This window comes from Mandrillus leucophaeus, unplaced genomic scaffold, assembly GCF_000951045.1.
Source record: "Mandrillus leucophaeus isolate KB7577 unplaced genomic scaffold, Mleu.le_1.0 Scaffold8, whole genome shotgun sequence".
NCBI lineage: Eukaryota > Metazoa > Chordata > Mammalia > Primates > Cercopithecidae > Mandrillus > Mandrillus leucophaeus.
The window spans coordinates 2,338,446-2,361,315 of record NW_012108696.1 but is presented as its reverse complement, the minus strand read 5'-3'; the positions used below and the strand labels follow the sequence as shown (position 1 = coordinate 2,361,315).

The following is a 22,870-nucleotide window of genomic DNA, read 5'->3' as shown; positions in this document are numbered from 1 at the left end:
AATTGAAGAATGGACCGGGGAAGACAGGGACGGTGTGAAGGGCTATGATTGGCCCAGCCGTGGGCTCTAAAACCCGGCGGTTCTAGTGTCTGGTGGGCACATGCCTTAGGGGTCAGTTACTGAAGGGGATCTGTGTCCCTTCCCTTATCTGCATACACTAATGTCCCACCTGGGCACAGGCTGCTGGGTGACTCTAAAGGTTGCTCATCAAAGCTAAAGGCCCAGGCGGTGCTGGGGGCAGTTTGGTAGAACAGAGGATGACATACTGTTTCCCCAGCAGCCCCCACTTGCAGGAGCACTTTCCTGGCCCAGGCCAGCTGCCTAAAGTCCACCTTGAGGCATTTCCCCATCTAGTGCATGGGTAGGACCCTGTCCTCACCACCCCCATACGCCCCTTGCCCCACGCCAGCCAGGGGCTCCCACCTTTCTGTCTGCCTTATCACCTTGTGGTCAGCCCGAACTCAGAACCGCAGTCAGCACTGAATCTACGGTTCCTTCTGGGCGTCCGAATACTTCCCCCATGTCTGACTCCTCCCGCGCCCCTGCTCGCCACCAAAGCACCATCTCAGACACAGAGACCACAGAGCTTTGGAGCTGGGCACGGTGGCTTGCACCCCTCTCATCCCAGCTATTTGCTAGACTGAGGTGGCAGGATCGCTGGAGCCCAGGAGTTTGAGACCAGCCTGAGCAACATAGCAAGACCCCGTCTCTTAAAAAAAAAAGGAAAAATTTAAAAAGGAGATCACAGATCTGCCACCCAGCCTTGACAGATACCGTGCCAGAAGGTCTAGAGCAGAGGCACCCAGCTGATTGGCTGAAGGAAGGAGTAGGTAGACTTGAGTTAGTGGCCTGGAATCCGCTTTCATCTCTGCAGCTGTGTAAACTCTTGACTCCCCTGAACCACAGCACAGGGTGGTGCTGGGTGGAGAAAGCCAGTCACAGGCTCGCCCGCGCTCGCTCCCTCGCTCTTTCGCCAGCCTCTCTGCAGTCCGGGCTGTGCCTCCGGGTAGGAGAGAGGTGAGCAGAGGGCCAGGCTCCAGCACCAAGCCTCGGCCTGTCTGGAAGCTCAAGCTAAAGAGTCTAGCCACATCCAGAAGATTCCTGGAAGCTTCTCACGATGTCTCATTTCGTTTCTCATCTCTGGGATCGAATTTTTGCTTCTTGGGCTATCTGTGGTGATCAGAGGCAAGATTGTCTTTATTGTTCTTTGCAGTGGAAATAAGGCACGCGGTTCTGTAGGTGCTTCCAGACAGGCTATCCGCGCACGGATGGCCCCTTTGGGAGCTCTGAAGGTCATATCTTTTCTTTGCTGCCGTGAGCCAGGCTTGAATTGGGGCAGCACAGCTTAGAGGGGTGCTTAGGCCGCTCAGAGGAGCTCCCTGGGCTCAGTTTTCTGGGCTTGTTGCCAGCAGTGCTCCGGACGGTGTGGGTTCTTGAGTGCTCAGGCGGTCCTGGTCCCAGCCCCTGCCTAACACCGCTCGTGGCTCCCCGCTGCCCTAGAGGGGAACTGCAGCTCTGCAGTGGGCAAGGACATCCTGGCGACCTGAGAGCCCTGTAAGTGCTGATATCCTTTGGTTCGTGTCTTTAGTTCCATCTCAGCAGGAGCTGAACTAACAAACTGTGCTCCTCCTGGCTGGAGGGCAGGACACGCTGGCTCAGCCTGGATGGAGTAGGAGGAAACGAGGGAAGCGTTTTCCCCTGTCATTTCTTTGGGGTCGAGTTGGAGAGGAGCCTCCAGAAATCAGCCCACAGCCGTGATACCCAGAAGCCCCCTTCCCAAGGGGCCCCCTGCGCCTTGAGCCTTTCATATGTCCCGTGCTGAGGTGGCTTCTACTCTCCTTGGCTTCCAGGACCTTCCCTCAGGACACGGGGGTCTCGCAGAGCACTGCACGGGAAGCTCTCTGGGTTCCCACAGGACACGGGTGCCTCGCAGCGTGGCACGGGAAGCTCTCTGGGTTCCCACAGGACACGGGTGCCTCGCAGCGTGGCACGGGAAGCTCTCTGGGTTCCCACAGGACACGGGTGTCTCGCAGCGTGGCACGGGAAGCTCTCGGGGTTCCCACAGGACACGAGTGTCTCGCAGCGTGGCACAGGAAGCTGTCGGGGCTGCACTGTGGCTTTTCCTGCTGCAATTGCTGGGCTTGTCACACAGCATCTCAGTGGGAGGCTGGGGGCTGGGCTGCCTCCTTCGAACCCCCTTTGCTCATTCACTTGGCTCTGATTGGGAGCAAGCTCCAATGCCCTCCCAGCCTCAGTTTCCCCACCTGTAGAATGGGCTGTCACAAGCCCAAGTGAGGTGACAATTGCAGGTCCTGATCTTCCAAAGGCGCTCGTTGACGTCCTTGCCGCTCTTTCTCCCCTTCCCTCTCAGAGCGGGCTGGGGCTCTTTCTCTTGCATTGGTCAGCCTGTGGGGGCTCCCCTTGGCAAGAGGCAGAGTCTTTCCGGAACTGGCACGCCGCAGAGTCAAGGCAGCCCACTCGTCTCTGCCCTTTACTTCTCTCACACCCGGTCCCTGCTGTCCACTCCCTCGGGTTTTCCCACTTCCTCCGAGCGAGCAGCGACTTCCCCAAGCCAAGCTGTTGGTCCCAGAGGACAGGGCTTCTGGCGAGGTCGGCAGTCACTCGGAGCCCACAGAGGGAAGTGAGACCGGCCCCGGTGCCACCCCTTCCAGACCACTGGCTCTTGCAGAACTGGGTCACTGCGGCCATGTTTAGACTTCTGTAAAACAAATATTTGCCTGGCCAGTCCAGTCAGGTGAGGGCGGAAGTGGGGTGGCGGGAGCTGTGACACTGCAGCGGCTGCTCGTGGTGGCTGCTTTGCAGATCCAGAGTGTCCTGAGTGGGAGGAATGAGTGGGATGTTCTTTGGGGAAGTGTGTGCCATTCACCCTCTCACCTGCACCTCCCCCATCCCGAGGCTCTGGAAATTCCAGTGAAGGCCAAACTTCTTCCTGGCTGGACAGCAAGCCAACAGCACAGGTGACCAGGATGGCTTTTCATTCCTTCACGCCCGGGCCTCTCCCGAGACCCAGCGTGTCTCCCCGCGGGCGCGGTGAGAGATAGTCATTCCACAGTGCTCCGCAGGATGCCTGCCGTGTGCCAGCCACCAGCTAAGGTTCTGGGAGCACAGCTGTGAATGGGACAGATGTGGGGGAGACAGGGGTCCCACAAATAACCGCTGTGATGACGGTGGATGGAGGGGGGCAGCCAGGTGGCGTGTGAAAGGTGAGCAGAAGGACCAGCTTCGGTCTGGATGGTTGTGCGAGGTTTCTGAGGGCCTGCCAAGTACTTAAGCTGAGGTCTGATTAGAAGTTGGTCAAGCAGGCCGGGCGCAGTGGCTCACGCCTGTAATCCCAATACTTTGGGAAGCTGAGGGAGGTGGATCACTTGAGGTCAGGAGTTCGAGAGCAGCCTGACCAACATAGTGAAACCCCGTCTCTACTAAAAATACAAAAAAATCAGCTGGGCGTGGTGGCAGGCGCCTGTAATCTCAGCTACTTGGGAGGCTGAGGCAGGAGAATCACTTGAACCTGAGAGGCAGAGGCTGCAGTGATCCGAGATCATGCCACTGCACTCCAGCCTGGGCAACAGAGTAAGACTCTGTCTCAAAAAAAAAAAAAAAAACACAAAGCATATATATATATGTGAAGTTAAGTAAAGTGAGGAAAAATGCACTCCGAGCAGGAGGGCCAGCATGTGCAGGGGCCCTGTGGTGGAAAGGAACTCGGCCTGTTTGAGGAGCTGAGTGAAGGCTGGTTTGGCTGGGGCACGGGAATAAGGAGGATGAGATTCAAGGCCGTGGCAGGGGTCAGCGAGAGCCTTGAGGTGTGGCGAGGACTGCTTGTGACCCCGGGGACTGTGGAAAACCAGGAAGGGTTTTAAGCGATGGGGTCTTGGCAGTGGATGTGGAATATCCTGGTGGGAGGTGGTTTCAGTCATTCAGCCAAAGCCCAGCATGGTGGCTCACCCCTGTCATCCCAGCCACTTGGGAGGCTGATGCAGGAGGATTGCTTGTGGCCAGGAGTTTGAGACCAGCCTGGGGAACATAGTTGAGACCCCCATCTCCAAAAAGAAGAAAGTTTTTAAAAATCATTCATTGGAGAGGTGATGGTGGCTTGAATCTTAGCAGCTTTGGTGACATGGAGAGAGGTGGAGGTGGACCAACCCAAGAAGGGTTTAGGGAAGTGGGAAGCGGCAGGGGTGGGCTCGTCCAGAAGAGCCTGAGTGCCTCGCAAGGGGCAGTGTTGGAGCAGCTCGTAGGTAAAGCAGTTCTCCTTTCTCATGGTCTTTGCTTCCTCCCCACAGCTTCTCGCTGAATTCCGAGGGGGCTGAGAGGATGGCCACCACTGGGACCCCAACAGCCGACCGAGGCGACGCAGCCGCCACGGATGACCCGGCCGCCCGCTTCCAGGTGCAGAAGCACTCTTGGGACGGGCTCCGGAGCATCATCCACGGCAGCCGCAAGTACTCGGGCCTCATTGTTAACAAGGCGCCCCACGACTTCCAGTTTGTGCAGAAGACGGATGAGTCTGGGCCCCACTCCCACCGCCTCTACTACCTGGGTAAGCCGGGCCCTGCAGGCCGCCTGGGTGGGGACAGCATCTGGGACCGCGGTGCCCTGGTCCTCTCTGTTCCCAGAGGTCCGCAGGAGTCAGAAGATGTGCTTGGATGGCCGGGCCCTGGGCGTGCTGTTCTTCAAGGCTCAGCCGCAGACGGCTCTGACTACAGGGAAGGGCTGCCCAGGGTGGGTGGGGAGGTCCCCGGAGGATCAGCCGTGCAGGGAGCCATGCACAGGGCAGCCCCGCTCCTCTGTGTGGCCAGGATGTCATGGCTTAAGCTGGCCCTGTGGCTCCGAGCCCGGAGATTGTTTCCAGTGCTAGTCAGCTGGGTCCACCCCCTGAGTCACTTCCCAGCCACCTGGTCCGGGCTGGGTGGGGCTCGTGACAAACAGGACTGGACTGAACCATTCCTAGAGGGAGTTGGGAGTAACTCCAGTGGGAGCTTACCACGGAGGCTCATCAGGAAGGATCCTGAGACTCCAGGAAAGCCTCCTGGATGGCGGAAGCTGGTCTGCCACCGGTGACAGCACAGGGGCAACTTGCCACACGCTTGCAGCCCCTGCTGCAGGCCCTGGATCAACACTTCCTCCTCTGGGCGTGTGCCTGCATGCAGCTCCTTCTGCAGCGTCTGCAGTGCCTCATGGGACTGGGCTCCTCTGCACCACAAATGCCTTCAGGGCGCGGGTTAGGCTGCATGTTCTCCAGCAGCCTCTGCAGCCACGGCGGGCCTGGCTCCCATGAGTTAGGCAGCGGATATCCGGATGGTACCCACTGCACCCAGAGGCCTTAAAAGCTGGGAGGAAGGACACCTTGGAGAGATCAGCCAGGCCTGTGTCTTTGAAAGCAGCGTGACACATGGCTGGGCACCACAGGCAGCGTCTCTCCCGCTTGGCACCACGGACACTGGAGCCAGATCATTCTCTGGGGTGGGGCCGTCCGGCCACTGCAGGGTCCTGAGCAGTGTTCCTGACCTCCACCCACTCCATGCCAGGAGCAGCCACGTCCTCAGACATCGCCAAGTGTTCCTTGGGGGTGGGGTGGCGCTGGGATCCTTGTCCAGGCTGCTGCGCTCATCCACGGGACTCAGGGTGGGGCCCTCAGCCTCTGAGCCCAGGCTCGCATGTGCTGCGGCCCCAGCCAGCATTGGAACCAGTGAACGGCTGTCATCCTCTGCCTGTGGCTGACCACGTGCTAACGACAGTGACCGAGGTGGACACCAGGTGGCTGTCCTCTTTCCCCCGTCAGCGCAGTCCCTCTCCACAGACAGGCTGGTGTGGGCATCAGATGGCGGTTTGGCAAACAAAGAATTTAAAAGGAAGAATCATCCAGAATGGGTCGGCAGGCGACAGCCTTCTTCAGAAGTCAGGTTTTCCTGGTCCACATTAGTTTCCTGACAACTTTGGCCGTTCTCAAGCTACAGCGGGAGAGTCACCGCAACAGAGATCATATAGCCCACGTGGCCAAAAACATTTACTGTCTTTTATTTTTTATTTTTTTTAGAGATGAGGTCTCACTCCATTGCCTAGGCTGGAGTGCAGTGGTGTAATCACAGCTCACTGCAGCTTGGCACTCCCTGGCTCAGATGATCCTCCCAACCTCAGCCCTCCAGGTAGCTGGGACTAAAGGCACGTGCCACCATGCCCAGACAGTTTTTTGTAGAGATGAAGTTTTGCCATGTTGCCCAGGCTGGTCTCAAACCCCTAGGCTCAAGCAATCCTTTTGCCTCAGCCTCCCAAAATGCTAGGGTTTCAGGCGTGAGCCTCTGTACCCAGGCTGTCTGGGCCTTTAAGAATGCTGGCCAACTCCAGTCTGGGAGAAATTGGACTGAAATGGCTTGAGTCTCAATAACCTGAGAGAGGTTGGCTGTTACGACGGCAAGTGTCCAGACCAAGGCTGCCATGGGCCGTTGCCCCTTTTTTATCCCGTGGCATCCCCGGCCACTTGCTCCCGTTGGGGTTGCTGTCCTGGTCAGGGTGTTTGGAGGAGTGTTCCGTGGCTGCCATTGTGAAAGTGATTCTCTCACAGTTCTAGAGGGCAGAAATTCAAGATCAACGTACCAGTCCTGGCCTCTTCCAGCTTCTGGTTGCAGCCGGCATCTCTTGGCTTGTGGCCACAACATTGGAACCTCTTGCCTTGATGGTCACCCAGCCTCCTTCTCCTGCTCCTCTTCTGTCTGAAATTCCCCTCTGCCTTTTTTTTTTTTTGAGATGGAGTCTCGCTCTGTCACCCAGGCTGGAGTGCAATGGTGCGATCTCAGCTCGCTGCAATTTCCACCTCCCCTGGGTTCAAGGAGAGGTGGAACTCAGTCTCCCGAGTAGCTGGGATTACAGGTGTCTGCCACTATACCTAGCTAATTTTTGTATTTTTAGTAGAAGTGGGGTTTCTCCATGTTGGCCAGGCTGGTCTCAAACTCCCGACCTCAGGTGGTCTGCCTACCTCAGCCTCCCAAAGTGCTGGGATTACAGGAGTGAGCCACCGTGCCTGGCCTGCCTCCCTCTGATAAGGACTCATGATGCCATCTGGCTCACTTGGGTAATCCAGGATCATCTCCTCAGCTCAAGAGCCTTCACTTAATCCCAGCTGCACAGGCTTGTCTCTCTGTGTAACGTAGCCTCCACACCCAAGCCCCAGGGTGCGGACACCTCTCTGTCAGGGCCGTCATTCAAATCTCCGCCGAGCTGCTAAAAGGTACAGAAACTCTCCAAGCTCGTCTGAGCCATGAAGTACCCCTGGAGTAAAGGTGGAGGGGCATCCCATGGAATCCAAGAGCAGAAAGCTTGTTGGACCTCAGGAAGCAGCACCTGAGAACCGGAGCCTTCCAGAAGCCAGGCATCCTCCCGTGTGTGCGTCTCCATGGGTCCACCCAACCTGGCTGCCTGCCTGTCTTCTACAACCCTCCACAGCCCCTGGGATTCCATGCCTCAGGTTCTAGCCACCAGCAGAAACGGAGGAACTTTCTCCAAATTTCCGGGACAAAGTATCATATTGACTCCGCATAGATGAGGTCGTCGGGTCGCCTGTGGCTTGTGTGTGTCTGGGGCTCGGATGGGCAGGTCCTCACAATACCCTGGAGGTACTGAGGGCCCACCCCAGTGGGCTTGAACTTGGCAGAAATCCCAGAACGTACCTAGAGCAGCTCAGAAACCAGACTGCCCCTTTCTGGGTGACATTCACCCTTCACCTACTCCAGTCTGTCACTTAACACTGTCAGGGGCAGCACTGAGCTCACGTCACATCCAGGTTCTCGGGGCAGGCCTCCTCACAGCCTCTGAGTAATAATAACACTTCTTAGCACTAGCCCAGCATCCAGACTCCAAGGCCAGGCCTGGCCTGCTGCTCAAAGCATGGGACCTGTCCCCTCTGCTCCCTCTGGGGACTCGTGTCCTCAGCAGGCACCAGGTTTGCTGTGGGGCGTGAGGAGCTAATCACTGGGCCCCTCCGGAAGGCCTCTTTCAGATCCACATGATGAAGCCCCCCTAGCAGGAGCAGCGGGGGAACATGCAGTTCCTGCTGCTGGGAAGATGGGCTGGGGCTGGCTCAGGTTCCAGGCCTCAGACTGCAGCATTGGGAAACGCTCCCAACCCCGCTCCTGCCCCATGCGGACCGGCCTCTCCCCACTGCAAACGGTGACTTCTGTGGCTGGAGGAGGCCGCAGGGTTCCAGACAGCTCTGGAACTCCCTCGGAAGGGAAAGCAAGAATTCCTGTCTCCCGGCGTCCCAGGCCGAGACCCAGGGGAGAGCCCAGCCCTGTGTGGATCACAATCCCCCACCAGGCCAGCCACATGAGGCCACAGCGTGCAGTGACGGGAAACGGTGTTTGCGCAGGCCTGGGTCACCGGGGCGTGGGTGGGTGACAGGTTGGCAGCAGGCGTGTTTGCAGGGGCAGAGCTGGTGAGGGAGGTCTGAGGAGGGATGGGGCATCAGAAATCCACAGCTCTTGGCAGTCACCTCCAGCCCTTGCCTCAAAAGGCCGGTTGTCACCATCATGGTGTGGCCAGCAGCAGCTCACCCGAGGAATGTGCTGGCAGGGGCCATTTGGTGATCATTGATTAATCAGCCTGGAGGGAGGTGGCCCTGGTGTCCTTGGCAAGTCTGTGGGTTTGACTTCCTGTTTGGAAAGCTCTTGCTCTCCCGCAGAGTCCCTGTGGACCAGTTGCCCAGGCCCTCCCATCCCTCCCACCCCTCCTGTTGGCCCAGGGTGCTTTTTAAAAATTTAGATGTAATTCACATGGTTTCATTTTTGAAGGTGTGAAACTCAGTGGCTTTTAGTTGTGCATTCACAGAGTTGTGCAGCCATCACCATTGTCTACTTCCAGAACATTCCCTCACCCCAAAAAGCAACCCCGTCCCCATCAGCCATCATTCCCCAGCCCTGGGCAACCATGAACCCACTTCCTGTCTCTGTGGATTGGCCTATTCTGGACATTTCACACGAACGAAATCACACATCACTCAACTCTCATCCCCACGGGCGGCCGGACGGTCGGGGTCCCGGCAGCGCCAAGGGCTCTGAGAGATTGAGTCGTGTTTCCTGCACTTGGGTTCTTTTGCTCACCCCTGACTCTCCGCACGATTTTTCTCCTTCCCGCACACATCTCACTGAACTTTGCATTTTTCATAAATACACTTTAAAAGGAACCCTGGTAATCTAATCTTTTTCTTTAAGTGTATCCTTCCGTCACTACTGTACTTCACAAGCACGCTTCATCACGTGTGGGAAACCTGTGTTCCTTGCCACAACTAGAAGTTGCTGTTTCTTTCTTTAAAAAAAAAAAAAAAAAAAACCCATCCTGGCTAACATGGTGAAACCCCGTCTCTACTAAAAAATACAAAAAATCAGCTGGGCATGGTGGCAGGCGCTTGTAGTCCCAGCTACTCGGGAGGCTGAGGCAGGAGAAGGGCGTGAACCCGGGAGGCGAAGCTTGCAGTGAGCCGGGATCGTGCCACTGCACTCCAGCGAGACTCCATCTCAAAAAAACAAATAAAAATAAAAATTGGCCGGGCACGGTGGCTCACGCCTGTAATCCCAGCACTTTGGGAGGCCGAGGCAGGTGGATCACGAGGTCAGGATTTCAAGACCAGTCTGGCTAACAGTGAAACCCTGTCTCTACTAAAAATACGAAAAATTAGCCCGGTATGGTGGTGTGTGCCTGTGATCCCAGGTACTTGGGAGGCTGAGGCAGGAGAATCGCATGAACCCAGAAGGTGGAGATTGCAGTGAGCCGAGATCGTGCCATTGCACTCCAGCCTGGGCAACAGTGTGAGACCCTGTCCCAAGAAAACAAACTTTTAGGTTCAAGGGTACATGTGCAGGTTTGTTACACAGGTAAACTTGTGTCCCAGTGGTTTATTGTACGGATTATTTCATCACCCAGGTACTAAGCCTAGTACCCAATAGTTCTTTTGTCTGCTTCTCCCCCTCCACCCTCCACCCTCCAGTAGGCCCCAGTATCTGTTCTGCTCCATGTGTCCGTGTGTTCTCATCATTTAACTCCCACTTTTAAAGTGAGAACGTGTGGTATTTGGTTTTCTGTTCCTGCATTGATTTTCTGTTCCTGCATTAGTTTTCTAAGGATAATGGTCTCCTGCTCCATCTATGTCCCTGCAAAGGACATGAGCTCATTCTTTTTTATGGCTGCATAATACTCCCTGGTATATAGGTACTACATTTTCTTTCTTTTTTTTGAGACGGAGTCTCGCTCTGTCCCCCTGGCTGGAGTGCAGTGGCGTGATCTCGGCTCACTACAAGCTCCGCCTCCCGGGTTCACACCATTCTCCTGCCTCAGCCTCCAGAGTAGCTGGGACTACAGGCACCCGCCACCACGCCCGGCTAATTTTTTTGTATTTTTAGTAGAGACGGGGTTTCACCGTGTTAGCCAGGATGGTCTCAATCTCCTGATTTCGTGATCCGCCCGCCTTGGCCTCCCAAAGTGCTGGGATTACAGGCGTGAGCCACCGCGCCCGGCCATATGTACTACGTTTTCTTTATCCAGTCTACCGTTGATGGATTTAGTCTGATTCCGTGTCTTTGCTGTTGTGAATAGTGAGAAGGTTCTATTTCATCCCACTGAACCCGCAGCTACAGTTACCCCAAAGGCAGCGGCAGAGGAGTTCCCACAAGGAAGTGCCCTGAGCCGTCCCCAGATGGGGCTGGTTGGGATTCCAAAGAAAGGAACCCTAAATACCAGGGGGATGAGTCCAAAGCATTTCCTAGGGGCCTTCGGTGCAGGGTGGGCTTCGGTGTCCTTGCAGTGGGCATCAGAGAAAAGCACATTCTATAGCCAGGTGTGTCCTCGGCAAGGGGCTCAGGGTATAGAGTTTATGTGAGGGTTTAAGGATTTTGGCTCAGGGCCGGGGCTGGCTTTCGGTATTTATCGGTGCTTGGGAATGTTCTAGGCTCTGGTTCAAGCCTGCAGGGAAAAACCTGCAACTGGCTGGGCCACAGAGGTCAGGACACTCTGATTTTTCAGTCAGGACACAGAAGGAAAGCAGGGGGAAACTGGAGGACCCTGCGGCTGCCTATAACGAGAAATAAAAATGGCACAGATATTATTTATTAAGCACTAATCCTGGAGGCGGTGAGCTTGTGGCTTTCCTGTTCTCTTAGCAAGCGAGGGCCGGGTGTGGTGGCTCATGCCTGTAATCCCAGCACTTTGGGAAGCCGAGGTGGGTGGATCACCTGAGGTCAGGAGTGTAGACCAGCCTGGCCAACATGGTGAAACCCCATCTCTACTGAAAATACAAAAAATAGGCTGGGCGCAGTGGCTCAAGCCTGTAATCCCAGCACTTTGGGAGGCCAAGGCGGGCGGATCACGAGGTCAGGAGATCGAGACCATCCTGGCTAACACAGTGAAACCCGTCTCTTAAAAAAAAAAAATACAAAAAATTAGCTGGGCGTGGCAGTGGGCGCCTGTAGTCCCGGCTACTCGGGAGGCTGAGGCAGGAGAATGGCGTGAACCCAGGAGGCAGAGGTTGCAGTGAGCCCAGATCGCGCCGCTGCACTCCAGCCTGAGTGACAGAGCAAAACTCGAAAAAAAAAAAACTAAAAAAACAAAAAGCCAGCATGGTGGCGGATGCCTGTAATCCCAGCTACTCAGGAGGCTGAGGCAGGAGAATCGCTTGAACCTGGGAGGTGGAGGCTGCAGTGAGCCAAGATCGTGCCACTGCACTCCAGCCTGGGCAACAGAGCAAGAATCTGTCTCAAAAACAACAACAACAACAACAACAAAAGACAAGTATGAGGAGGTCCTGAAAAGAGGACAGGACAGCACCAATCCAAGGCTTCCTCCTGGAGAAACTCAGGGTTGAAAATAGAGCAAGGAGGGGCCAGGGCTCCGAGCTGTCTGTGACTCGTCGTTAGCCATGTCATGTTTGTGGGCCACTGGACAGCTTTATGCTTGGAGGAGCCCTGTCCTGGTTTTTCCGTAGCGTTGCATGGAGAGGGGAAACCGAAGCTTCCCAGGGATTACCATCCTGCTTCTGCCATTCCCTTTTCTAATGACAATGGTCCCGTCTTCCAGCAAATCTAAGACGTGAGCATTTGGAAAATACAGTTATTTATTTGCCACTAAGAACCTGATCGCGCGTTCCCCAGTAAGACCTATCCCAAGCGCAGAGACACGCGTACATGGAAAGCCACGCCCTACTGACGAAATACGCTGATTTCACAGAGGGTCACGCGCATTGGGCCAAGAGCTTTATGTTGCTTAACTCATGTAATCCACCCAAAACCCTCACTTGGCAGCTCTCACTACTGTCATTTTCTACAGAAGCTTTGATTAAATCAGTGGTTTGAGGTCGGGGGTGATTCTGCCCTTGCAAGGGACACTGGGAGATGCCTGGGGATATGTGTGGTTGTCACGACTGTGGGGTGCCCCGGCATGAAGTGGGTGGAGGACAGGGATGCTGCTCAGAGCCCCGCAGTGCCCAGGACGGCCCCACCCCAAAGGATGGTCCAGGCCCAAATGTGATTAGGGGTGAGGTTGGGAAATACTGGACCAGGTGCATGCTTCCCCATTCCGTTTTTTTGTGACAATCTTGCTCTGTTACCCAGGCTGGACTGTAGTGCCGCAATCTCGGCTCACTGCAACTTCTGCCTCCCAGGTTCAAGCAATTCTCCTGCCTCAGCCTCCTGAGTAGCTGGGACTACAGGCATGTGCCACCATGCCCGGCTAATTTTTGTGTTTTTAGTAGAGACAAGGTTTCACAATGTTGGCCAGGCTGGTCTTGAACTCCTGACCTCAAGTCATCTGCCTGACTTGGCCTCCCAAAGTGCTGGGATCACAGGCGTGAGCCATGTCGCCTGGCCCTTATTTCTTTTTGATGGTTTTGCCTTCCCTCTAATCCTACATTAATTTAATTCTTGTCCTCTGCAAAAGCCTTGATAAAGAAGGGCCTTGGAGAGCTGAACCCAACCTGTTGAGAGTTGGATGTTTGTTCCTGACTGCCCTTGTTGTTCTCTTGTGTGCGATTTATTTTTCTTTTTTCCTTCTGTCTGTTTTATTTTATTTTATTTATTTATTTATTTTTTTCTGGAGATGGAGTCTCACTCTGTCGCCCAGGCTGGAGTGCAGTGGCTGGATCTCAGCTCACTGCAAGCTCCGCCTCCCGGGTTTACGCCATTCTCCTGCCTCAGCCTCCCGAGTAGCTGGGACTACAGGCGCCCGCCACCTCGCCCGGCTTTTATTTATTTATTTTTTTCTGGAGATGGAGTCTCACTCTGTCGCCCAGGCTGGAGTGCAGTGGCTGGATCTCAGCTCACTGCAAGCTCCGCCTCCCGGGTTTACGCCATTCTCCTGCCTCAGCCTCCCGAGTAGCTGGGACTACAGGCGCCCGCCACCTCGCCCGGCTAGTTTTTTGTATTTTTTAGTAGAGACGGAGTTTCACCGGGTTAGCCAGGATGGTCTCGATCTCCTGACCTCGTGATCTGCCCGTCTCAGCCTCCCGAAGTGCTGGGATTACAGGCTTGAGCCACCGTGCCTGGCCATATTTTATTTTATTTTATTCTTTTTTTTGAAACGGGGTCTTGCTGTGTTGCCCAGGCTGGTCTCAAACTCCTGGGCTCAGGCAGTCCTCTCGCCTCGGCCTCCCAAAGTGCTGAGATTACAGACGAGAGCTACTGTGCCCAGCCTCTTGTGTACTGTTTCTTCAGTAATTTGGGCCATGAGATTCATCAGAAGTATCTCAGGTGGAAGACCCTACTGCCTACATACGCAAACCCAGGATCCATAGCTTTCCTGGGAGGGCTTTCCCACCAGTGGCCTGGCAGAATTTTCTAGAAGCAGAGGGAACCAGCGGGGCCCAGCCACAGGGAGTCAGCATCGTGGCTGAGGGCATCTCCCCATCCTGAGCCAGGGTACCCGTTCTGGGTGTTTCCTTTCTCCCCTTAGGGATGCCATATGGCAGCCGAGAGAACTCCCTCCTCTACTCTGAGATTCCCAAGAAGGTCCGGAAAGAGGCTCTGCTGCTCCTGTCCTGGAAGCAGATGCTGGATCATTTCCAGGTGAGCTGTACTGTTGGGCGTGGGCCCTGCCGTGGGCGAGGAGGTGGGCAAAGGCCAGCCCCACAGGCCATACACACCTTCGGTCACCTCTCTTCCCCACCGGCTGTGGGTTTCCGCAAACCCTCTGTCCTGTGGACTGTGGCGGGTGAGCCTTCCCTCCTCCCCACGACCACCTGTACTCAAGCGACAGAGAAACTCTTACCAAAAGCATCTCTTTCTTTTAACCGCATCACCAAAGACTGGGAATTAACCTGGCTTGAGGCCCTTTTGGAGAGACTGGTTAATTATTAATCTCACCCAGTGTTGGCTCTCTGGGGATGGTTGAGGGAGGAAAAATGCCTTTTGCATTGGCGTGTTTTTGTGTTTGATGATTGGGAGGCCGAGGCAAGAGGATTGCTTAAGCCCAAGAATTTGAGACCAGACTGGGGAACACAGCAAGACCCTGTCTCTACAAAAAATAAAATTAGCCAGGCCTGATGGCACTCGCCTTGTAGTTCCACCTAATTGGTAGGCTGAGATGGGAGGATCGCTTGAACCTGAGAGTGCAAGGGTACAGTGAGTCATGATCTCACCATTGCACTCCAGCCTGGGAGATAGCGAATCCCCGGGCTCTAAAATAGTAACAATGTAACAATAAAATAATATAACATTATAACATAGTAACAACATAAACATAACAATGTAACAATAATGATATCTAACCGTGTCTCTGAGATCCTGGCACTCCCACTTTCTCCACCACTGGTTCACTGGCCCTCACTTTGGCCTGTCTCTGCGTCCCCAAGCCAATGCCCTCATATTTACACTACTTTCCACAGAGTGTAGGGGGTAATTTTGCTTTAGATTCTGCTTTTTTGTTTGTTTGTTTGTTTGTTTGTTTTTTGAGACAAAGTCTCGCTCTGTCACTCAGGCTGTAGTGCAGGGGTGCAATCTCGGCTCACTGCAGCCTCTGCCTCCCAGGTTCAAGCGATTCTTCTGCCTCAGCCTCCTGAGTAGCTGGGACTACAGGCGCGTGCCACCCACACCCGGCTAATTTTTGTATTTTTAGTAAATATGGGGTTTCACTATATTGGCCAGGCTGGTCTCAAACTCCTGACCTCTGGATCCGCCCACCTTGGCTTCCCAAAGTGCTGGGATTACAAAATTGAAAGCTCTTGATGGGAAGGAATTGTGAACAGGGTAGGAGGGTGGGGAGTCCGTAAGATTGGCACTAGGGACCCAGAGAGAGCACTCTGGTGGTGTGAGGCAGGGGACAGCCCATCCCAGGGGCCCCATCTGCCGTGGAGAGGGTCTGTGGGGAGGGAGCTCAGGAAGTGAGGAGGCTTCTGGCCCCAGAGTCTCCCCCGCCACCTCCTAGGATACTCAGCCAGTCCTGCAGGGCCAGGTTTGCTGGCAATCTTTGGCCACCCACTGGGTCAGGGGCTCCGGCGTCCCATTCTGCCCAGCGCCGGAAGTTCTCTCTGGTGAGGCCCAAAGTCAGATTCCTTGGGAATGCCCCAGCCCAAGGATCTCTGCCCTGGCCAGTGGGGGATCCTCTTTGCCCGCTGACGCTGCCCCCGTCGCCTGTATGTTTCCAGGCCACGCCCCACCACGGGGTCTACTCTCGGGAGGAGGAGCTGCTGAGGGAGCGGAAGCGCCTGGGGGTCTTCGGCATCACCTCCTACGACTTCCACAGCGAGAGCGGCCTCTTCCTCTTCCAGGCCAGCAACAGCCTCTTCCACTGCCGCGATGGCGGCAAGAACGGCTTCATGGTGAGCCCCGGCCCTGGCCGCATGCAGGGGCGGCGTGGCGGGTCCCTCCCCCTGAGCCGGGTGTCTCTGTCCTCAGGTGTCCCCTATGAAACCGCTGGAAATCAAGACCCAGTGCTCAGGGCCCCGGATGGACCCCAAAATCTGCCCTGCCGACCCTGCCTTCTTCTCCTTCATCAACAACAGCGACCTGTGGGTGGCCAACATCGAGACAGGCGAGGAGCGGCGGTTGACCTTCTGCCACCAAGGTGGGGCCAGCCCCTCCTGTGCACGGCCACCATAGCCACCTGGCCAGCTTCCAGAAGGCCCTGTTGCCCCCACAGCCAGGGTCTTCCTGCATGCACCCCTCACAAGCCACGCTCCCGTGCAGACCTTCTGTGGCCTGCCACGTCTCCCAGGAGGTCTGTAGTTTTCTTTTCTTTTCTTTTTTTTTTTTGAGCGAGTCTCAGGCGGAGCGCTGTTGCCCAGGCAGAGTGCAGTGGTGTGATCTCGGCTCGCTGCAACCTCTGCCTCTTGGGTTCAAGCGATTCTCCTGCCTCAAGCCTCCCAAGTAGCTGGGATTACAGGTGCCCGCCACCACGCCTGGCTAATATATTTTTTTTTTTTTTTGTATTTTTTAATTGTGACAAGGTTTCCTCATGTTGGCCAGGCTGCTCTTGAGCTCCTGACCTCAAATGATCCACCTGCCTCGGCCTCCCAAGGTCCCGGGATTACAGGCATGAGCCACCGCACCTGGCCGCTCTGTGGTTTTCTGCAGCAGGCGTCGGCCCAGCCACGGTGCTCTGCCAGGTGCTCCTGGGCATTTCTGCCCCTGCACACCTTCCCCTCCACTCTGCCTGTCCGGCCCCATCAAGTCAAGGCCACATCTCACCTGCTTCCTGTGTGTTCTGTCCACTCCCCTGCTCACCAGAAGTGACCCCATCCTTCCTTGTCCTGGTTTCAAGTCACTGATCGCTGCCTCTCTGTCCCATGAGCCTAGGTCCCACTTTTCCAAACCTGGGCACTCAGCGATGTCCAGAGACGTTTTGAGATGGCACACTTGGGCAGGGGTGCTCCTGGCCTGCCATGGAGTGAGTGGAGGCCAGGACACTGCTCAGCACCCTGCCGTGCCCTGGACGGCCCCACCCTAGAGACCAAGAGGACCCCAGTGTCCGCAGTGTGAGGTGGAGCAGCCCTGCTTGAAAACAGTCGGCTCGAGCTCTCCCTCCCTCTCCATCCGTCTCCTTCCCTCTCTCTTTCTCCTTCCCTCCTTCTCTCTCCCTCTCTCTCATGCTCTCCTGGAGCCCCTGGCCGTCCCCAATGTTAGCAGGCTGCTCACCCCTTGTTGATGCTCTCCGTCTCTCCCCCTAGGTTTATCCAATGTCCTGGACGACCCCAAGTCTGCGGGCGTGGCCACCTTTGTCATACAGGAAGAGTTTGACCGCTTCACTGGGTACTGGTGGTGCCCCACAGCCTCCTGGGAAGGTAGGTCCCTTCCATTTTTCAACATGCTCCCGGGCGTGCTTTTCCTTCTGGAGTCACAGTCTGTGTCCTTCCTGCCCCTTACTCCTTTTACTTCAAACCACTTCCATGGTCTGTCAATACCAACACCTAGAGAGTTCCTTAACGACTGTAGACATCACTGTTGCCCTAAAAGGGGACACAGTTCAGCCTGTTACACCCCATGTGGCCACTTCCCATGCAGTTCATGCTGTGAATAGCCTTGCTCTGCTTCCCACTGCACAGAGGAGGAAACCAAAGCCCAGAGAGTTGGGACTGGCATATGGTCTAGCGAATGGCAGAGCCGGGGTTCTGGTTTCAGAGCCCATGGTGCCCAGCGTCAGGCCCTGGTGCTGCAGAAGAGGGTGGGCTGATGGCAGGGACTCCGCCGCCGGCATCCTCAGTTTGCCCACCCCTACCAAGGTTCAGAGGGCCTCAAGACGCTGCGAATCCTATACGAGGAAGTCGATGAGTCCGAGGTGGAGGTCATTCACGTCCCTTCTCCTGCACTAGAAGAAAGGAAGACGGACTCGTATCGGTACCCCAGGACAGGTGAGTGCTCGGTACATGTGAGGGGCCAGGCCGGGGATCTGAGGCCCCTGGGGCATGACTGGTGAGGTGCACTGTCCCCCAGGCCCTCTGAGCTGCACAAATGTGCTCTGGGCATCTGGGGCCGTGTAGGGGGAAGGCTTCTACCCTGCAGGGGACGCCCCTTTCTCCTGGCTTACCATGGCCTCCTGATCACATTGCTCAGAGGTCAGCAAGCCGTCTCTGGAAGGGGCAGGGGGACAGGTGTCTCAGGCTTCTAGGGCCAGGCCAAGGCAGGCTAGGCTCTCTTGCAACTGTCCCACCCTGCTGCTGGAGCACAAAAGCGGCACGTGCAGGAATGGGCGTGGCCGCGTGCCAGGAAAACTTGACTGAAGTTTGGATTGCAAATAACTCACCTTGAGATACATATGATTTTCATATTAGCCAAAATGTCCCTCTTGTTTTATTTTTTCATCTTCTTAACCATCTCAGAACGAAAGAAGGATTTTTAGGCATACAAAAACAGAAGGCAGGCTGGATTTGACCCTCACACTGTAGTGGTGGTTGTTTGTTTGTTTGTTTGTTTTTGTTTTTGTTTTTGTTTTCGTTTGAGACGGAGTCTTGCTCTGTCGCCCAGGCTGGAGTGCAGTGGCGGGATCTCAGCTCACTGCAAGCTCCGCCTCCCGGGTTTATGCCATTCTCCTGCCTCAGCCTCCCGAGCAGCTGGGACTACAGGCGCCCGCCACCTCGCCCGGCTAGTTTTTTTTTTTGTATTTTTTAGTAGAGACGGGGTTTCACCGGGTTAGCCAGGATGGTCTCAATCTCCTGACCTCATGATCCGCCCGCCTCGGCCTCCCAAAGTGCTGGGATTACAGGCTTGAGACACCGCGCCCGGCATGTTTGTTTGTTTTTGAGACAAGGTTTCACCTTGTGGCTCAGGCAGGAGTACAGTGGTACAATCACAGCTCAGTGCAGCCTCAAATTCCTGGGCTCAAGTGATCCTCCCACCTCTGCCTCCCAGGTAGCTGGTACGACAGGTGTGCGCCACCATGCCCAGCCAATATTTAAATTTTTTGTAGAGACAGAGTCTTGCTGTGTTGCCCAGGCTGGTTTCGAACTCCTGGCCTCAGGTGGTCCTCTCGCCTCGGTGTCCCAAAGTGCTGAGATTGCAGACGTGAGCCACCACGCCCGGCCACTCCCAATTCTTAAACCTCTTTCCAATTATTTAAAAATATCTCTGGAGCCAAACAGAACACACATGCAGCCCAGATTCCACATTCAGGCCTTGGGTTTGCAACCCCCGTGGGACCATATGAGATCATCGTTCTTGCCCGTACCCCGCAAGTGTCTGCTCTGTGCCGTGCTAAATGGAAGCTTCCTGTGGGGTCTTTCCAACTCCCACTGCAAATGAGCTAAGTCAGTCTCTTCCCCCTTGTTTGACAGATGAGAAAACTGAGGCTCAGAGATGTCACCTGCCCTGGGGGCCAGAGCCACGAGGGCTGGAGTTGAGTTTCTTGTAGGTCTAGCCAAAAAAATTAAGCATTCTCTGCTCTGCTAGGGCCTGCGCCCTCTTTTGGAGCCTGAACTAAATCCCACTCTTCAGAAGCCTCTTGGGTCCCTTATTCTGTTGCCATTGGCCTCCCAAGGGCGCAGGTCTGGCTGTCACATGGCTCCCTCGTTTTGCATGGGACACACCCCACTCGTCACGTTGTCAGTGGTTTCACTGTGATGCTCGGGCCTCGCCGTCTGCTCTGGAGCTCTCCCAAGGCAGGGATGGCATCTTCCTGGTGTCTGCGGCTCCCACAAGCCCCAGCTCTCAGCACAGGGTGTGGCCTGGGTTCTTAAATGAGACAGCCGAATGTCACCTCACTGTCGGGAATGCGATCCAGGCCCAAAATCTTAAAAGGTCCCCGCCTGAGGGGCGTCACGCCTGTACCAGCGGGACAGTGTGCCTGCAGACAGACCGTGGGACACCCGACTTCTCCTGCCTCCCCCCACCAATTGTACACCTCTCTGTGGACGTCACCCTGCAGCCCAGGCCCCCCACGCCGGCTCTCGGCACGCACAGATGACACCTGCTTGGCGTTCACCGCACTTCGGTTTTTGCAGGCAGCAAGAATCCCAAGATCGCCTTGAAACTGGCCGAGTTCCAGACTGACAGCCAGGGCAAGGTAAGGGGGCCTGGTGCATCCTAGAGAATCTTCCAGATGACGCAGGGAAGGGCCGGGTAGGCAGCTGGGCGGATGGGCAGGTCACTCACTTCCCTTGCGGGGACACGCCCGAGGCCCCAGCCCTGCTGCCTGGCCCGCCTAGCCATGGGCCTTCCCTGCGTGTCTCTGGGCCAGGGCCGGGAATGCAGCGTGGCGAGCTGGCCTCCCTGCGGTAAGGAAGGAGTGCTGGGCAGGGGTCCTTCGAGGACAGGCGTGGCAGGTTCTCCCAGGCTCCCCCGGCAGGGGGTGATGTGTGGATCTAGAGCTGCCCTCTCTCCAAGTTTCTAGAACAGAGAACTCCGCAGGGCAAATGGCTGGGGGACCCCAGCTTCAGATGGGGTGTTTCCTCCAGCATTTTGGGCAGATCCTCAGGGATCAGTTCACTGGACCCGTCAGCTACTGTGGGGAGGAGAGTGATCTGGGTCCCCATCCCCGCACCTCGTCAGATCCAGCACGCAGGGTCCTCATCACCTGGGGGTCATCTCAAAGGACCCCACACTCTGTAGGCGCCATCAGGCAGCAAAAGGTATCATCACCCCGCAGCGAGACGGTCACCAGCAGATCATACCAGTGACCACATCTCCCTCGGCGCCCGTCTCCCCAGCCACCCGCTCCAGCCCAGCATATCCCTCCCTTCTCTCACGTCCCTGCCCTCCCTGGGGACCCCCAATAGCCCCACACCGATCCATTCTCTCGGAAGTTGCAAATCCCCTAAGACCCAGAAAGGTGTCAGGAAGTTAAGTAACATCACATTGGAGAACTCACAGACAGAGCCCTGGACCAAAGAGGCTGGGGCAGAGGAGACGAGATGACGATGGGGACGCAGGTGTCCAGGGAATCCCTCCTTTCCCCTACGCCAGAGGATGGGAGGCCGGGACAAACCAAGGAGGCCCTTGTGCACTTTTGCAAAAATGATACAATGTTTTGGGGAAGCATGTAAGTTAAAACGTACCTGTTTTCATAATTTGGAGGGTTGTGGGTGCTTTTTGACCTGGTTAGGCCCTCTCCAAACCTCTTTTGCATTCTTGACAGAGCATTCTGGCGGATTTGAGGTGGTCAGTCTGAGTGGCCTTGCCAGTGATCCACATGAAACCTCCCTGCAGGCTGGGCTTTTGCTTTGCTTGTTTGTTCTTGTTTTTTGAGACAGGGTCTCACTGTCATCTAGGCTGGAGTACACTGGTGCAATTATGACCCACTGCAGCCTCAACCTCCCAGGCTCAAGGCAATCCTCTCGCCTCAGCCTCTGAGTAGCTGGGACTACAGGCATGCACCACCACACCTAACTAATTGGGGGTTTTGTAGAGATGGGGTCTTGCCATGTTCCCCAGGCTGGTCTCAAACTCCCGACCTCAAGTGATCCACCTGCCTCGACCTCCCAAACCGCTGGGATTACAGGCGTGAGCCACTGCCGCCGGCCCCGCCAGACTGTGTTAGTGGCTCCTTGCACTCTCAGACGTGCAGAGTCTTTAGGTGGACTTGGGTGGCGCCAATCAAACAAGGCGGCTTGGAGATGTGGGACTGGTGACCCACTCAAGTGGTAGAGCTGGAGGCCCTGCTGCCGTTTCTCCCTTCGATCCCCCAGAGACGCCGTGCCAGCCCCGTTTAGGCACAAGGAAGCCCTAGGTCCCCTTTCTCTAGATCCCCTGGAGATCCCATGTCAGCCCCATTTAGGTTCGAGGAAGCCCCAGGTCTCCTGTCTCTCAATACCCTGGACACGCTGTGCCAGCCCCGTTTAACATGGGGAAGCCCTGGGCCTGGGGACTGTGCTTGCCCAGAGCCACCTGGCTCTAAGGGATAGCCCAGACCAGAGCCTTGGGGTCCAGGCACCCACTGGGGTGCCGCCATTGGCTCACCCAGCCCACCTGCCCCGGTTGGGTGTAGTCGTTTGTTCGGGCCATGACAAAGGACCACAGACTGGGAACTCAGTCGAAATTGACAATGTCCAACACCAAGGTGCTGGCAGGGGGTTCCTTCTCCATGGCTTCTTGGTGGCCGTTGCTTCCCGATTCTCTTCTCCAGACGGCCTCCCTCTGTGTGTCTATGTCCACGTGTCCCCCCGTAAGGACAGCAGTCATGCTGGATCAGGCCCCACCCTCGTCTGCACAACCTTGTCTTAACTCAGTACATCTCCAGTGGCCCCATTTCCAAAGAAGGTCGCGTTCTGGGGTTCTGGAGGCTGAGACTCCAGCATATGAATCTGGGGGGAACATGATGGGACCCTGCGCAGTGGCCTTCTCCTCCAAGCAGCGCTGGGCAGGCCAGGGCATGACCCACACCTGTTTCCCTTCAGATCGTCTCGACCCAGGAGAAGGAGCTGGTGCAGCCGTTCAGCTCGCTGTTCCCGAAGGTGGAGTACATCGCCAGGGCCGGGTGGACCCGGGATGGCAAATAGTGAGTGTCTCCGGCTGGAACCTGAGGAATTCACCTGCGGGGCCCTGGACCCTGAGCAGCCACCGAATCCGCCTCCTGGCCTTTCGTGCCATTCCTTCCATCTGCTCACATGTCTTCCCGCAGTGCCACCACCAGGACAGGCCTCAGCCCAGTGTCCAAAGGGCCTTCCTGACCTCAGCCAGTCTGAGGATGACACACTGGACCTACGAGTCCCCGTGTTAGTACCACTAGGACACGCTGATCCAGTTACCCAGAGTGTGGAGGAGACCTACAGAGGGGATTTCAGGTGTCCCCAGACCTCAGACTCAGAAAAACTCAGTCACAAAGTAGAGGTGCTCCCCTGTACTCACTCCCCAACCTCCCACCCTTGTCGAGGAGAAAACTCTACCGCTTCCCTAAACGGGGGCCCCAAACCCCAGTGGGCAAAATTCAGCCTCTGCCTGTTTTTTTTTTT

General features: G+C 56.0%; 1 protein-coding gene across 1 annotated transcript in view; it reads left to right on the top strand.

Annotated features, from left to right (window-relative positions):
• The window catches only part of DPP9 (dipeptidyl-peptidase 9), a 52,743-nt gene that overhangs the window by 5,188 nt on the left and 24,685 nt on the right, over positions 1 to 22,870 (top strand). The window contains exons 4-11 of the mRNA XM_011967365.1: positions 4,305 to 4,561; positions 13,948 to 14,060; positions 15,638 to 15,811; positions 15,888 to 16,056; positions 17,159 to 17,272; positions 17,711 to 17,839; positions 19,925 to 19,986; positions 22,316 to 22,416. Of these exons, the coding sequence (XP_011822755.1) occupies positions 4,305 to 4,561; positions 13,948 to 14,060; positions 15,638 to 15,811; positions 15,888 to 16,056; positions 17,159 to 17,272; positions 17,711 to 17,839; positions 19,925 to 19,986; positions 22,316 to 22,416 (1,119 nt within the window). The remainder of the gene's footprint in view (positions 1 to 4,304; positions 4,562 to 13,947; positions 14,061 to 15,637; positions 15,812 to 15,887; positions 16,057 to 17,158; positions 17,273 to 17,710; positions 17,840 to 19,924; positions 19,987 to 22,315; positions 22,417 to 22,870) is intronic.